This window comes from Oncorhynchus mykiss, chromosome 11, assembly GCF_057628025.1.
Source record: "Oncorhynchus mykiss isolate SJ-2025 chromosome 11, ASM5762802v1, whole genome shotgun sequence".
Taxonomy (NCBI): Eukaryota; Metazoa; Chordata; class Actinopteri; order Salmoniformes; family Salmonidae; genus Oncorhynchus; species Oncorhynchus mykiss.
In genome coordinates this window covers 29245860-29259305 of record NC_143032.1, presented here as the reverse complement: position 1 = coordinate 29259305, position 13446 = coordinate 29245860, and the positions used below count along the sequence as shown (strand labels likewise).

The window sequence follows — 13446 nt, the reverse complement described above, 5'->3', positions numbered from 1 at the left end:
ATGAGAGCTATAGTAGTTTCATCATAGTGCTTGATGGTTTTTGCGACTGCACTTGAAGAAATGTTAAAGGTTCTTGAAATTTTCAGCATTGACTGACCTTCATGTCTTAAAGTAACGATGGACTGTCGTTTCACTTTGCTTATTTCAGCTGTTCTTGCTATAATATGGACTTGGTCTTTTACCAAATAAGGCTATCTTCTGTGTACCACCCCTACCTTTGGCTCCCGAGTGGCGCAGTGGTCTAAGACACTGCATCTCAGTGCTGGAGGTGTCCCTACGGACCCTGGTTCAATTCCAGGCTGTTTCACAACTGGCTTTCATTGGGAGTTGCATAGGGCGGCGCACAATTGGTCTGAGGTAGGCTGTAATTGTAGATAAAAATTTGTTCTTAAATGACTTGCCTAGTTAAATAAAGCAACAACAACAAAAAACTTGTCACAACACAACTGATTGGCTCAAATGCATTAGGAAAGAAATTCCACAAATTATCTTTTAACATGCATTCCAGGTGACTACCTCCTGAAGCTGGTTGAGAGAATGCCAAGAGTGCAAGCTGTCATCAAGGCAAAGGGTGGCTACTTTGAAGAATCTCAAATATTGTCACGCGCTGACCTTAGATATCTCTGTTTTTCTATATATTTTGGTTAGGTCAGGGTGTGACTAGGGTGGGTACTCTAGTTTTTGTTTGTCTAGGGTTTTGTATGTCTAGGGTTTTTTGTATGTTTATGTTGGCCTGATATGGTTCCCAATCAGAGACAGCTGTTTATAATTTTTTCTGATTGGGGATCATATTTAGGTAGCCATTTTCCTCATTTGTGTTGTGGAATCTTGTATATGTTTACTTGCCTTAGTGCACATCAGTAGCGTCACGTTTCGTTTGTTGTTTTGTTAGGTGAGTTTCAGTTTGTTAAAATTATGAGGAACTCTACTCACGCTGCGCCTTGGTCTCAAAATCATACCTTTGACTATCTTCCTCTGTTTGCAATCCCAATGTTCATTGTTACACAATGAATGGTGTTTTGTTTGATAAAATCTATTTTTATATCCTAACACAAAACATTTTGTGAACCGCTTGTGTCGTGAATTCCTTCTCATTCAATTTTCGATGACACATTCGATGTAAATACACACACTAAACGTGACTTTATCCAGTCATGTTTGGTTTCATTGCAATCAACTGGTTGTTTGTAACACAACCAAACGTGATGGGTCATTTCGCGGGACGTATTGACTGAAAGAAACCGATTTGAAGACAACAAGTAATGAAATCATTGTGCACCAATGATATGACCGCTGTTTCGTTGATTGACTGTATTTTAACCCAATGACCACTGATCGTCTTGAAATCTAGCTTGGTCGATAGCCAATGAGCTGAGGTCATCGGCAGTATGTAATGGTTATGTGTTGGAAGACCAACCCATGTAGTAAACTCCGGCGTAAAGAGGGTCATTCGCCATTGAAGATTCATACTGGAAGGAGCCACGCATGTTACGCACAGCACTATTTTGGTAAAGTGCATCTTCAGCTGTTTATAAATCAATCAGTATGGCGCCTAAGTCAGGGAAAGCTAAATCTAAGTCTAGATATACAGATGTACACATAATTTTAGAAGAAATTGATCTGGAAAGTGAGACAGAGATTGTTGGAGGACGATTCATTTAGCTAGCATAGCTTTGATTCCCAAATGGAGGAATATTTTTTCAACGGAGAGGACCTCATTTTGGACTGGTAAGTTCTTCTCATGCTAATACCGTTGTTTGTAATTAATAATATAAAATATTATTTGTGATTTTTAATTTTTTTAGTAGCAATATATAAAAGAGTAATGAAATGTGTAAAGTACACATTGGCTATACATTGTGGGACGGGGTATGTTTGTATGTATGTGTATGACCCATAGCCGATGTTTGTATGTATGTGTATGACCCATAGCCTATGTTTGTGTGTGTATATATACATACTGTGGATTAGAGAGAGCATGGCTGAGATGTGTGTGTCTGCCGCTCCACCTTACCCCACCCCCACAATAGCCTATTTGAGGCTGTTGAAGGGAGGGCAGGCCCACAACAATGGCCAAAGTGAAATGGAGACAGTAGATCTAGCTGGTCTGTCATAATATAATAGAGACAATAGATCTAGCCAAATGTTATAATAAAAAATAGACAGATCTAGCTGGTCTGTAATAATAGAAATGAGACAGTAGATCTAGCAGGTCTATAATAATATATTCAACCTTATGTTCCCTGTGCTCTATATATACTGTATATCTGTTTATTATACCTGTTGATACAGGGCTCATATGTGAAACTATTTCAACTGAACATTTTCTTTCACAGTGACACTGACTCTGAATGGGAGCCCCCAGTGGCAAGGTGTCCATCCCCCACTGAAACTGGTTCATCTTGCCGGACACCTGTTGTCTCAGCGCTACTGGGGCATGGACTGCAAAAAATGTACCCATTCCAAATGCAATAAAGGACTACAACAAGTGCATGGGAGGTGTGGACCTGTCAGATGCACTGATAGGCTATTACAGTGTTCTCCAAAAGACGATGAAATGTTACAAGAACTGCTTCTATCATTTCATCGACATTGCTGTGGTGAATGCATTCATCCTACGAAAGGAAATGGCTAAGAGCTGTGGAAAGCCCCCCATCTCACAGCTAGCCTTCAGAGAGCTGCTCATCAAGGAGCTTGCTGGCTATAGCACCACAGCACCACTGCACCACGTTCTGGCCCCTCTACCTCTGTCCCTTCTGCTCTGTGCCACAAGTAGTGTTCATCTGCCCAAATTTATTTCTGCAGGCATGGATGTGTCTCAGGACCAAAAGGGCACAGCATGGAGGCGTTGCTGTGTTCTTTGCAAAATGAAGTCCCCCATAACCTGCACCACATGCTTGTTGACCCTCTGCTTTACAGCAGAAAGAGACTGCTATGGCACCTGGCATCAGCAGCACAATATTGTGCAGAGGACTGAGGGTCTTCCAAATATTGAAAGTGTTATTTTGTAAATGTATATATTTTTTCATGTTTTTTCTGCATTTTTTGGGGAGGGGGTGTGTTAGAATACCATTTTGGTATTTTGTATATAGTTATTCCATTGAAAATGTATAACTTCACCAATTTGGGTACATTTGGGCAACTCGTGTGGGACACCTGGGTGACTTCATGATAAATGTCATGTAGCACACTCATTTTGGAAGTTATCTTTTCTGAAACTTTGCAAAAGTACTGTTGCCCTCTTATGTTTTTCACTGAAATTGTCCCCATCATCCTATCTGAATGTTTGTTTTGTCTTGTTCATTTTAAAGATGATGATACAACAATAAAAAAAAAACGTATGGTTTTTTAATTGTATTATCTAAACCAGATCTATTGTGTTATATTCTCCTACATTCAATTCACATGTACAGAAACTTCAGAGTGTTTTCTTTCAAATGAAACCAAGAATATGCATATCCTTGGTTCTAGGCCTGAGCTACAGGCAGTTAGATTTGGGTATGTTTTCAGGAGGAACTTTAAAAAAGTAGGAGGGTAGCTGTAAGAGGTTAAAGAAAATCCCAAAGGTAACCATTCTCTGTACCCTTGTCACGAGAATTATGTTCTCAATGTTCATAACCCAATTCAATTACACTACTCGGTCTGCAACCCAGAATTTGTAAGATACTGGTTGAATAAAACAGACGGAGGCCCAGCTAAATAGTCAAAATGTTTATTCACGAGAGCGCTAGTTCATTGTACAAAACCATTCATTTTATACTAGCTCCTTACGCACATACATTTACACACAAACAGCAGATATCATATGCACATACATACACACGAACAGTAGGTATCCTACGCACATACTGTATCAATACCCAGCCGACAAAGATTAGGGACCGTGAGAAGCACTCCCTGTCCTCCCTCAAGATTAGAGAGTACTCACTGCCTTCTCCCAAATCTCCCAGAGGCCTCTTGCAAGGTCGGCACTGAATTTTGCTCAGACAGTCTGTGTTTAAGATACTAAAATGATATATTGCAAAGATGTATAATTTTACTGACTAAAACTACACACATCATTAATAATAATTTTATGATCCTAATCAATTTCATACAATTATATGGTTTCAGGGTGGAATATTAATAATAATAATAATAATTACATCAACAATCCACCCTTAATGACTAAATAATATATACTGCTAATGTGGTTAAAACAGCCAGCAATGAACCCCAAGCATTCTACATACCCCGGCCTTTACTGCCAATTAACATATCGAGAGTCAGTCTATTTTACCAGGTCATGAGGGAGGTGGCGAATAATTGGTCAGAGAACCCCTTTACTGCATCCCCAGTATCATTCACAATCTCTGGTGATTATAAAAGATGTCATTAATCCAATCCACATTTTTATTTATTGTCAACCACCAAAAGAACGTAGTGGTAAATTCTTCACCTATTGGATTCATAGCTTTGAATTAATCTGAAACTTCCCTGAGGATGCCAATAGCATCGAGACAAAGCAACTCCCATCCTGGTCAAAACTCCTCCTGTGCCTACTTTAGCCTCCTATAACTGGCCTCTGATGACTTAATATACACATGGTGTCAGATTTCAAAAATGCTTTACAGCTAAAGCACAACATCTGATTATTTTATGTCATAGCCAAGTCGAAAAAACACAGCCATTTTTCCAGTCAAAGATAAGAGTCACAAAAATATAGATACAATTAATCACAAACCTTTGATGATCTTCATCAGATGACACTCATAGGACATCATGTTACACAATGCATGTATGTTTTGTTCGATAATGTGCATATTACTATCCAAAAATGTCAGTTTACATTGGCGCGTTACGTGCAATAATGTTTTGATTCCAAAACTTGACTTTGCAGAAATACTCATAATAAACATTGACAAAAGATACAAGTGTTGTTCACAGAATTAAAGATAGACTTCTCCTTAATGCAACCGCTGTGTCAGATTAAAAAAAAACTGATGATTTTCATCAGAAGGCACTCCCAGGAATCCCAGTTCGACAATAAATTACTGATTTGTTCCATAAAGTTCCATCCATGTCCAAATAGCCACTTGGTGTTAGCGTGTTCAGCCCAGTAATCCATCTTCATGAGGCGCAGGCACTTCATCCAGACAAAAACTTGAAAAGATCCGTTACAGTCCTTTAGAAACACGTCAAACGAATCAATCTTTAGGATGTTTTTAACATAAAACATCAATAATGTTCCAACCGGAGAATTCCTTTGTCTTCAGAAAAGCACTGGAACGAGAAGTAACTCTGTCGGGAGCGCGCGTCATGAGACCGAGGCTCTCTAACAGACCACTGACTCAAAGAGGTCTCATGAGCCCCTCCTTTATAGTAGAATCCTCAAACCAGTTTATAAAGACGATTGACATCTAGTGGAAGCCCTAGGAAGTGCAACCTCATCCATATCTCAATGTGTATTCGGTAGGCCAAGCTTTGAAAAACAACAAACCTCAGATGTCCCACTTCCTGGTTGTTTTTTTCTCAGGTTTTCACCTGTCATATGAGTTATGTTATACTCACAGACATCATTCAAACAGTTTTAGAAACTTCAGAGTGTTTTCTATCCAATACCAATAATAATATGCATATAGTAGGAGGCAGTTCACTCTGGGCACGCTATTCATCCAAAAGTGAAAATGCTGCCCCCTATCCCAAAAAGGTAAACTTCTCTAGGGTAGGGGGCAGCATTCTAAATTTTGGATGAAAAGCATGCCCAAATTAAACGGCCTGCTACTCGGGCCCAGAAGCTATGATATGCACATATCTGGATTTGGATAGAAAACTCTCTGAAGTTTCCAAAACTGTTAAAATAGTGTCTGTGAGTATAACAGAACTGATTTGGCAGGCAAAAACCGCAAAAAACGTTTTGTAGTTTTCTATTCAATGCCATTACAGTATCCATTGAGTTAGGGCACAAACTGCAGCACCTATGCCTTCTACTAGATTCCACCAGTCTTTAGAAATTGTTTCAGGCCTGTATTCTGATAAATGAGGGAGTAAGACCAGTCTGAATGAGTGGACCCTGACTTGTGACAGAGCTTTTTCATGCGCAATCCCGAGAGAGTGCCTTTCTTGTTTACCTTTTATATTGACAACGTTATTGTCCGGTTGAAATATTATAGATTATTTAGGCTAAAATCAACCTGAGAATTGAATATTAACATCGTTTGACATGTTTCAATGAACTTTACGGATACAATTTGGATTTTTTTTGTCTGCCTGTTTTGACTGCGTTTGAGCCTGTGGATTGCTGAAGAAAACGAGCAAACAAAACAGAGGTTTTTGGACATAAAGAGACTTTATCGAACAAAAATACAATTTATTGAGTAAATGAATGTCTTCTGAGTGCAACCATATGAAGATCATCAAAGGTAAGGGATTAATTGTATCTCTACTTCTGAGTTGTGTAACTCCTGCTTGGCTGGTTACTGTTTGTAATGATTTGTCTGCTGGGCTATGTTCTCAAATAATCGTAAGGTATGCTTTCGCCATAAAGCATTTTTTAAATCTGACACTGTGGTTGGATTCACTAGAAGTTCATCTTTAAACCTATGTAAAATATGTTTTGTTTTCTGAATTGTTATATTGAGTATTTCTGTATTTGAATCTGGCGCTCTGCAATCTCACTGGATGTTGGCCAGGTTGGACACTAGCGTCCCACATACCCTAGAGATGTTAACAAGATTGTTATCTTTCATTTGCTGTATTGGACTTGTTAATGTGTGAAAGTTACATATTTGAAAAAAAAATTGAGTTCCGCTACCCCTGCGCTAGAAAGGTTAACTCCAACTGGTTGGACCAATAACCCAGGAGCGCAAGTGCCTAACCACCACCTTCTGGTAGTTTCTATCGTATGCGTCCTTTGCTGGTACGAGCCCACCCTACATCAGATAAAGCTGCTGTGAGGTTAAGAATTGTCTCCTGTACTTCCAAACCTAAGTCAGTCACATTAACAATTACCTTTCAGCCATTAACCTCTTTCAGCTAGGGGGCACTATTTTTGTTTGGAAAAATAACCTTCCCAATGTAAATGGCCTATTTCTCATGCCCATATGCTAGAATAATCATATAATTGACAGATTAGGATAGAAAACACTCTAAAGTTTTCTAAACTGTCAAAATATTGTCTGTGAGTATAACATAACTGATGTCTCACCTGGCCAATTGCCAGGAAAAATGCAGAGTGCCAAATTTAAAAAAATGCTATAAAATTCAAACTTTCATTAAATCAAACATGTACGATACCATAATTTAAGCTACACTCGTTGTGAATCCAGCCAACATGTCAGATTTCAAAAAGGCTTTTCGGCGAAAGCCTAAGAAGCTATTATCTGATGATAGCACAACAGTAAACAATGAGACAATAGCATATTTCAACCCTGCAGGCACCACACAAAACGCAGAAATAAAATATAAATCATGCCTTTGATGAGCTTCTTTTGTTGGCACTCTTATATGTCCGAAAAACATCACAAATGGTCCTTTTGTTCGATTAATTCCGACCATATATATCCAAAATGTCAATTTATTTGGCGTGTTTGATCCAGAAAAAAACAGCTTCCAATTTGCGCAACGTCACTACAAAATATCTCAAAAGTTACCTGTAAACTTTGCCAAAACATTTCAAACTACTTTTGTAATACAGCTTATTATTTTTAAACGTTAAAGTGAACCGAGGTGGGTTGGCCGAGTACATGAATCTGGACAACCCAATCTCTCTAGTTATTGCTTTCCTAGGGAATTGTTTAATGTTTACCTTAAATCCTACATCTTGATCTTCTTTGACTCCTTATTCTGTAGTTTATCTTTTACTTTGTATCAATGACAATGGCGTCATATAATCAGTACCGGCAGGTGATAGATCTGGAAGTATCAGAAAGGTTACCAAGACTATGATGCAGCTCAGAGCCCCTACTCTTCCCGAAAACCGCCAACCCTCTCCTGCCCTTAGTCGGTCTGCTAGGTACCACCCCATACTCACACTTCTAGGAGCACACACAGTGATGAACGGTCGGGATAGGAAATGTTTGATAAGGAGGTAACCCCTGGACCCTGTTGGTACTCGGTTCTTCTCCTAACTCTGTGTCTGATCAGCAGTGTCAGCAGTGCTTTTATGTGCACATACCTTCTTGCAGTGGGTAACGTGGACCCAAGTGACTCTCTCAGCTATTTTAATGGCAAAGGCAGTGGTTTTAACAGAACCTGGTATGGGCCTTCCCAACGGGGCTGCTTCCAGTATATTCTCCTCAGGGACTGGATTCACCCCCCCGTCTCCTGGTTGGATTGAGTGAATCACCTTGTCCTGTAATTTCCAGGCCTTTTCAATTTGGTAGGAACATGCCTCTATCTCACTCGTTCCCTTCAAGATTACAGCCCCCAGAAAACATCCGAAAGAAAGACAATGAAGCTTTCCTTTTCACAGAAAAAAAACACTTGGTCAGCATTCATTATACTACCCCGATTCAGAAACCCTAACGTTTACTACAAACAAAACCTAATAATAATGATAATTCCATTGTACTCCCTCCAATCATTAGTTTTAAATTTCCTCAATGATTCATTATACTTAATTGAACGTGCGCTACCCTTGGTTACAATACTGTACTTTAAATCTATGAAATTCCCCTACTACTTGACTAGCCCAAGCTTGCTTTGCAACATTAAATCCCATTCAGTATGACTGCAAACAGTCTCTGAAAATGTTTAATAGGAACACCCTGCCATTAGACACACACAACTATGATTAATGTGCACTGTCCCTTTAAAATAAAATTAACTCAACCTGCAATCCACTTTGCTGACCTGACATTGTTCCACGTAATGGAAACAGATTATAATGTTAGAATACATTAACTTCCTGTTCAAATTCACTGGTGTTACCTAAACAATCTACAACTTTCCCTTCTCTTTCGGCTTCACCCTTATGAATTGTCCCAGACTTAAAAGCAATATGTAAATTGCCGAAATGTATAACCTACATCAGTCAATCCATAAGAATAAAAATACCATTCGATGGGCACAACTCTACCTCTATTATTTAGAATTCCTTAGATTTAGGTAACTGTTTCTTCTATGATTCAGTAATTTCAATACGACTCCTTTCTCAATACGTTATTCCAGTAGATCAGTTAGGCAAGACAACGTATTACATCAAAATAGCCTCGAAGTTATTTAGAATGAATTAGTCTTTCAATTTAACCTAAACCAGCTATTAAAACTTTCAGTTTATATCTTAAACAAACACTAACAACCGTATCTCTCCCGGCCAAACATATCAATATTTGAATTACAATCAGAATGAATTTTAGTCTATTGGTGCATAGGCTGAGATACGAACTCGATTCTCCCGCGTGTAGGCAAGAATTCAACCCCTGGACCACCAACACTATTGAAATGATGGAGACGCAAATAACCCAATTATTATAATTGTCTGTAGTCCTAAACTCCGGCACGTACTACTGAGACAATTCCCAGAAAATAGAGGTCCAAGCGTTTCCCCAGCGAGGATTCTCCTTACTCTCTCTCTCTCTCGTTGTCTCTGCCTCTCTCTTTTTCCTTGTATGTCCCCTTATCTTCTCTTTTCCTTTCCTCTCTTGACCCTTGTCACTCTCTCTATCTCCTACTCAGCATTTAGGAACAATTACTATTATGACTTTTGATAAATGATTAGGTCACACACGCACATAATTTTTTCCCCTGCTGATATCCTTCTGGTAACTTTCTCTCACCCTTTCTCTAAGCTTGCCTTCTTACCTTCTTTTCCGGGATTCAGACAGCCAGGTAGTTAACCCTCAACCTGCTGTTTCCCTTGACTATCTACACACGTCTTAAGTATCTACTTTATCATTAAATCACATTTTTCTATGTCTAGACGTCTCTCAAATTCATACTTCTTTCTTCATTTTGGGCATTAGATTTACCTCTCCATTTTGGGCATTAGATTTATCTCTTATCTCCGGTTAATTCCGGGACCTCCTTTGAGGATTTACTACCCATGGTTAGTCAAACCTTGTAGTTCCTATGCTTATTCTCAAAATCTAGGTGTATGTATTTCTATGATCTATGTATGTGCTCTTTTCCCTTTATTTTATTATCAAAATCTATGTGTATGTATTTCTAATTCTGATTAAATTACTCCTATGTGTCTCACTGATGTGTATGTCACTACTCCCTATGTGTGGGCTCACTATTATAGCTTATTTTGCTATCTCTTAACCGATGTGTGCTTTTCCTTTCTTGAAACTTTATCTATAGAGGTGCCGATCGGACACTAGGTCGCATAAGCTATTTTCCAGGGGTCGTAAATCCCTAGTCAGCAGCCTATTTTTCTGTTGTTGCTTGTTATTTTGATGTTAATATCTCGTAACTCACTCCGCTATATTAGGCTTCCCTTCTTCGTTGGATAATCAGACCTAGATGTGCGAAGATCTGACTCTCCCCTTCCTGCTAATATCCCCTAGATTAATTACATTTAGATCTCAATATTCTCTAGTTTATATTGGTACTGCAGATACCCGGTGTCATTACGGAACCCCTTCTACTGCTGCCTAGGTGGCTCTACACCCAATTCCTATATTTAATTTGCATAGAATAATTTGTTCCCTTTAAAACTTTTCTCTACACACAATTCTAAAGATAGGTCACCGGGTTAGAATGCCTAATGGGTATTTTAAAATCAACACCTAAACTGCACAAAAACAATCAAAAATATATTTCTGAATGTAGCCCGAGCATCAATTCCCCAGAATTTGTGAATAAAGATTTACTGACCTTCGTCTCGTAGACTGGGAAAAGCAATGTAGGTTGGATCTCGTCACCACCTCTGTCGTGTACCAGTTCACCACTGGCCGGAAATAAACCCTCAATTCAGAGGTCAGGTCCTTGTTTTACGGATCCTGGATCCGCCCGTGCACGGTTTTCAGCAGTTTCTTGGGACGACAGAGGCAGGTATTGAGATCCGGCTCGAAGGACCAAATTGTCACGAGAATTATGTTCTCAATGTTCATAACCCAATTCAATTACATTACTCGGCCTGTAACCCAGAATTTGTAAGATACTGGTTGAATGAAACAGATGGAGGCCCAGCTAAATAGTTAAAATGTTTATTCACGAGAGCGCTATTTCGTTGTACAAAACCATTAATTTCATACTAGCTCCTTACGCACATACTTTCACACACAAACAGTAGATATCATACGCACATACATACACACGAACAGTAGGTATCCTACGCACATACTGTATCAATACCCAGCCGACAAAGATTAGGGACCGTGAGAAGCACTCCCTGTCCTCCCTCAAGATTAGGGAGTACTCACTGCCTTCTCCCAAATCTCTCAGAGGCCCCTAGCAAGGTTGGCACCGAATTCTGCTCAGACAGTCTGTGTTTAAGATACTAAAATCATATATTGTACAGATATATAATTTTACTGACTAAAACTACACACATCATTAATAATAATGTAATGATCCTAATCAATTTCATACAATTATATGGTTTCAGGGTGTAATATTCTAGTCATTCATTTAAACATATAAATTCCATCAACAGTCCTGAAACTATTACTTCTTCAATTAAATATATGAAGTTACCCAACATCAAAACAAATTCTGTATGAATTAAAGGCACTCATGAAGACACACTCATAAGTATCACATATCGATAAGAATGCTTGATTCTGATTTTTCTTTCATTATATTTTCAGGTACTTCTGTATATCAAGTTACTGCTTCGGACGCTGATGACCCAACGTATGGAAATAGTGCCCGAGTTGTCTACAGTATTCTCCAAGGACAGCCATATTTCTCTATTGATCCCAAAACTGGTAAGACACAATATTGTACACATTATCAACTTACTTTGAGTGAATGCAGTGCTGGTTTGAATTAGTCATAAAGTAGAATCAACATAAAATATTTATACATAGTATACTATCGTCAGATATGCAGTGATTTTTTATTGATACTTCGGAATTATCTCCACGGAAATCTCTCCACAATGGCACCGTGGGCAAATGACATACAGTGTACCGGTAATGATAGAAGCTATCTCTGAGATGTAAGCAAACTACAGCTATAGAGTACCACAGTATAAGTCATAACACTCATAAAGCATATAAAGAACTACAAATGCCATGATGATCTGGACGAGACTACCGAATCGAGGCAAAGGTAAGAATCTCTGATTTAACTCTCTAATGTTTGCTAAATTTAGTAATAATTAAATTGGCTAAATGTTTTTAAATTGACAGTTCTGTGGACTATCTTGTACAAGTTTTAGATTGACACAATACCTGTTAGCAAAGGTGTCAGCTAGAGAATACGTGCAGGAGCTTACAGGGATTTTTAGTCGTGCATCATGTCTACTTTGATGCTAATTAGCATTTTTGTTTCTGAGAGTAAATATAGCCGAATATATTAATAAAAGTCACCTTGTCCGAGAGAGATTTATATGGTTAGCAAAAAGTCGCACCAGGGTAAGCTTACACGAAATCCAGTGGTGTAAAAAGTACCCAATTATAAGTCTAAAAGTATTTGGTTTTAAATATACTCAAGTATCAAAAGTAAAAGTTTAAATCATTTAAAATTCCTTACATTAAGCAATCCAGATTTTTTTATTCATTTTTTTATTTACGGATAGCCAGGGGCACACTTCAAAACTCAGACATAGTTTAAAAACGAAGCATTTGTGTTTAGTGAGTCTGCCAGATCAGAAGCAGTAGGGATGAGCAGGGATGAAGTGAGTGAATGAACAAGACAATTTTCCTGTCCTGCTTAGCATTCGAAATGTAACAAGTACTTTTGGGTGTCAGGGAAAATGTAAAGAGTAAAAAATTAATTATTTCCTTTGGGAATGTAGTGGAGCAAAAGTAAAAGTTGCCAAAAATATAAATAGTAAAGTAAGTACAGATACCGCAAAAACTACTTAAGTAGTACGTTAAAGTATTTTTACTTAAGTACTTTACACCACTTCACGAAATACAGCACTTATTTTAAGTGATTCTAAAATTCTCTATGGGAAAAATGAATGGTTGAAAAAGGATTAGAACCATTTCCCTGTTTGACCGCTGGGTTTTATAGGTATTATGACACCTCCATTGTGGGGCTCTATACAATCTCCACATTCTTTATTGCAGTGGTCACCAACAGGTCGATCATCCTAGTCGATCACCAAACATTTCTGTAGAAAAGCCAACGACAAAAGCATAAAGGCTTGAGCTCAGTTTTTTTGTGTTGTGCTGTTGGTGGTAGGTGCACTTGGTTCAGAAGCCCTGTGCACCAGGTAGACCATTTAATTCGTATGAAAATACAAACTTTGCCTACCCGGCGGAACAGGGGATCTTTGGCTAAATTGAGTGCTCCTACTGTGCTGTCCAATCTAATAGCCAATCGGAAAGAGCACCAGCTGTTCCGGGA

At 38.5% G+C, this 13446-nt stretch overlaps 1 protein-coding gene across 2 annotated transcripts in view; it reads left to right on the top strand.

Annotated features, from left to right (window-relative positions):
• LOC110535563 (cadherin-18) overlaps window positions 1-13446 on the top strand; it is a 504366-nt gene that overhangs the window by 347827 nt on the left and 143093 nt on the right. The window contains exon 4 of one of the 2 annotated variants that reach the window (XM_021620628.3): window positions 11736-11855. The exons of the other annotated variant lie outside the window; for it this stretch is intronic. Coding sequence (XP_021476303.2) covers window positions 11736-11855 — 120 coding nt within the window. The remainder of the gene's footprint in view (window positions 1-11735; window positions 11856-13446) is intronic. 2 annotated transcript variants of the gene reach the window in all.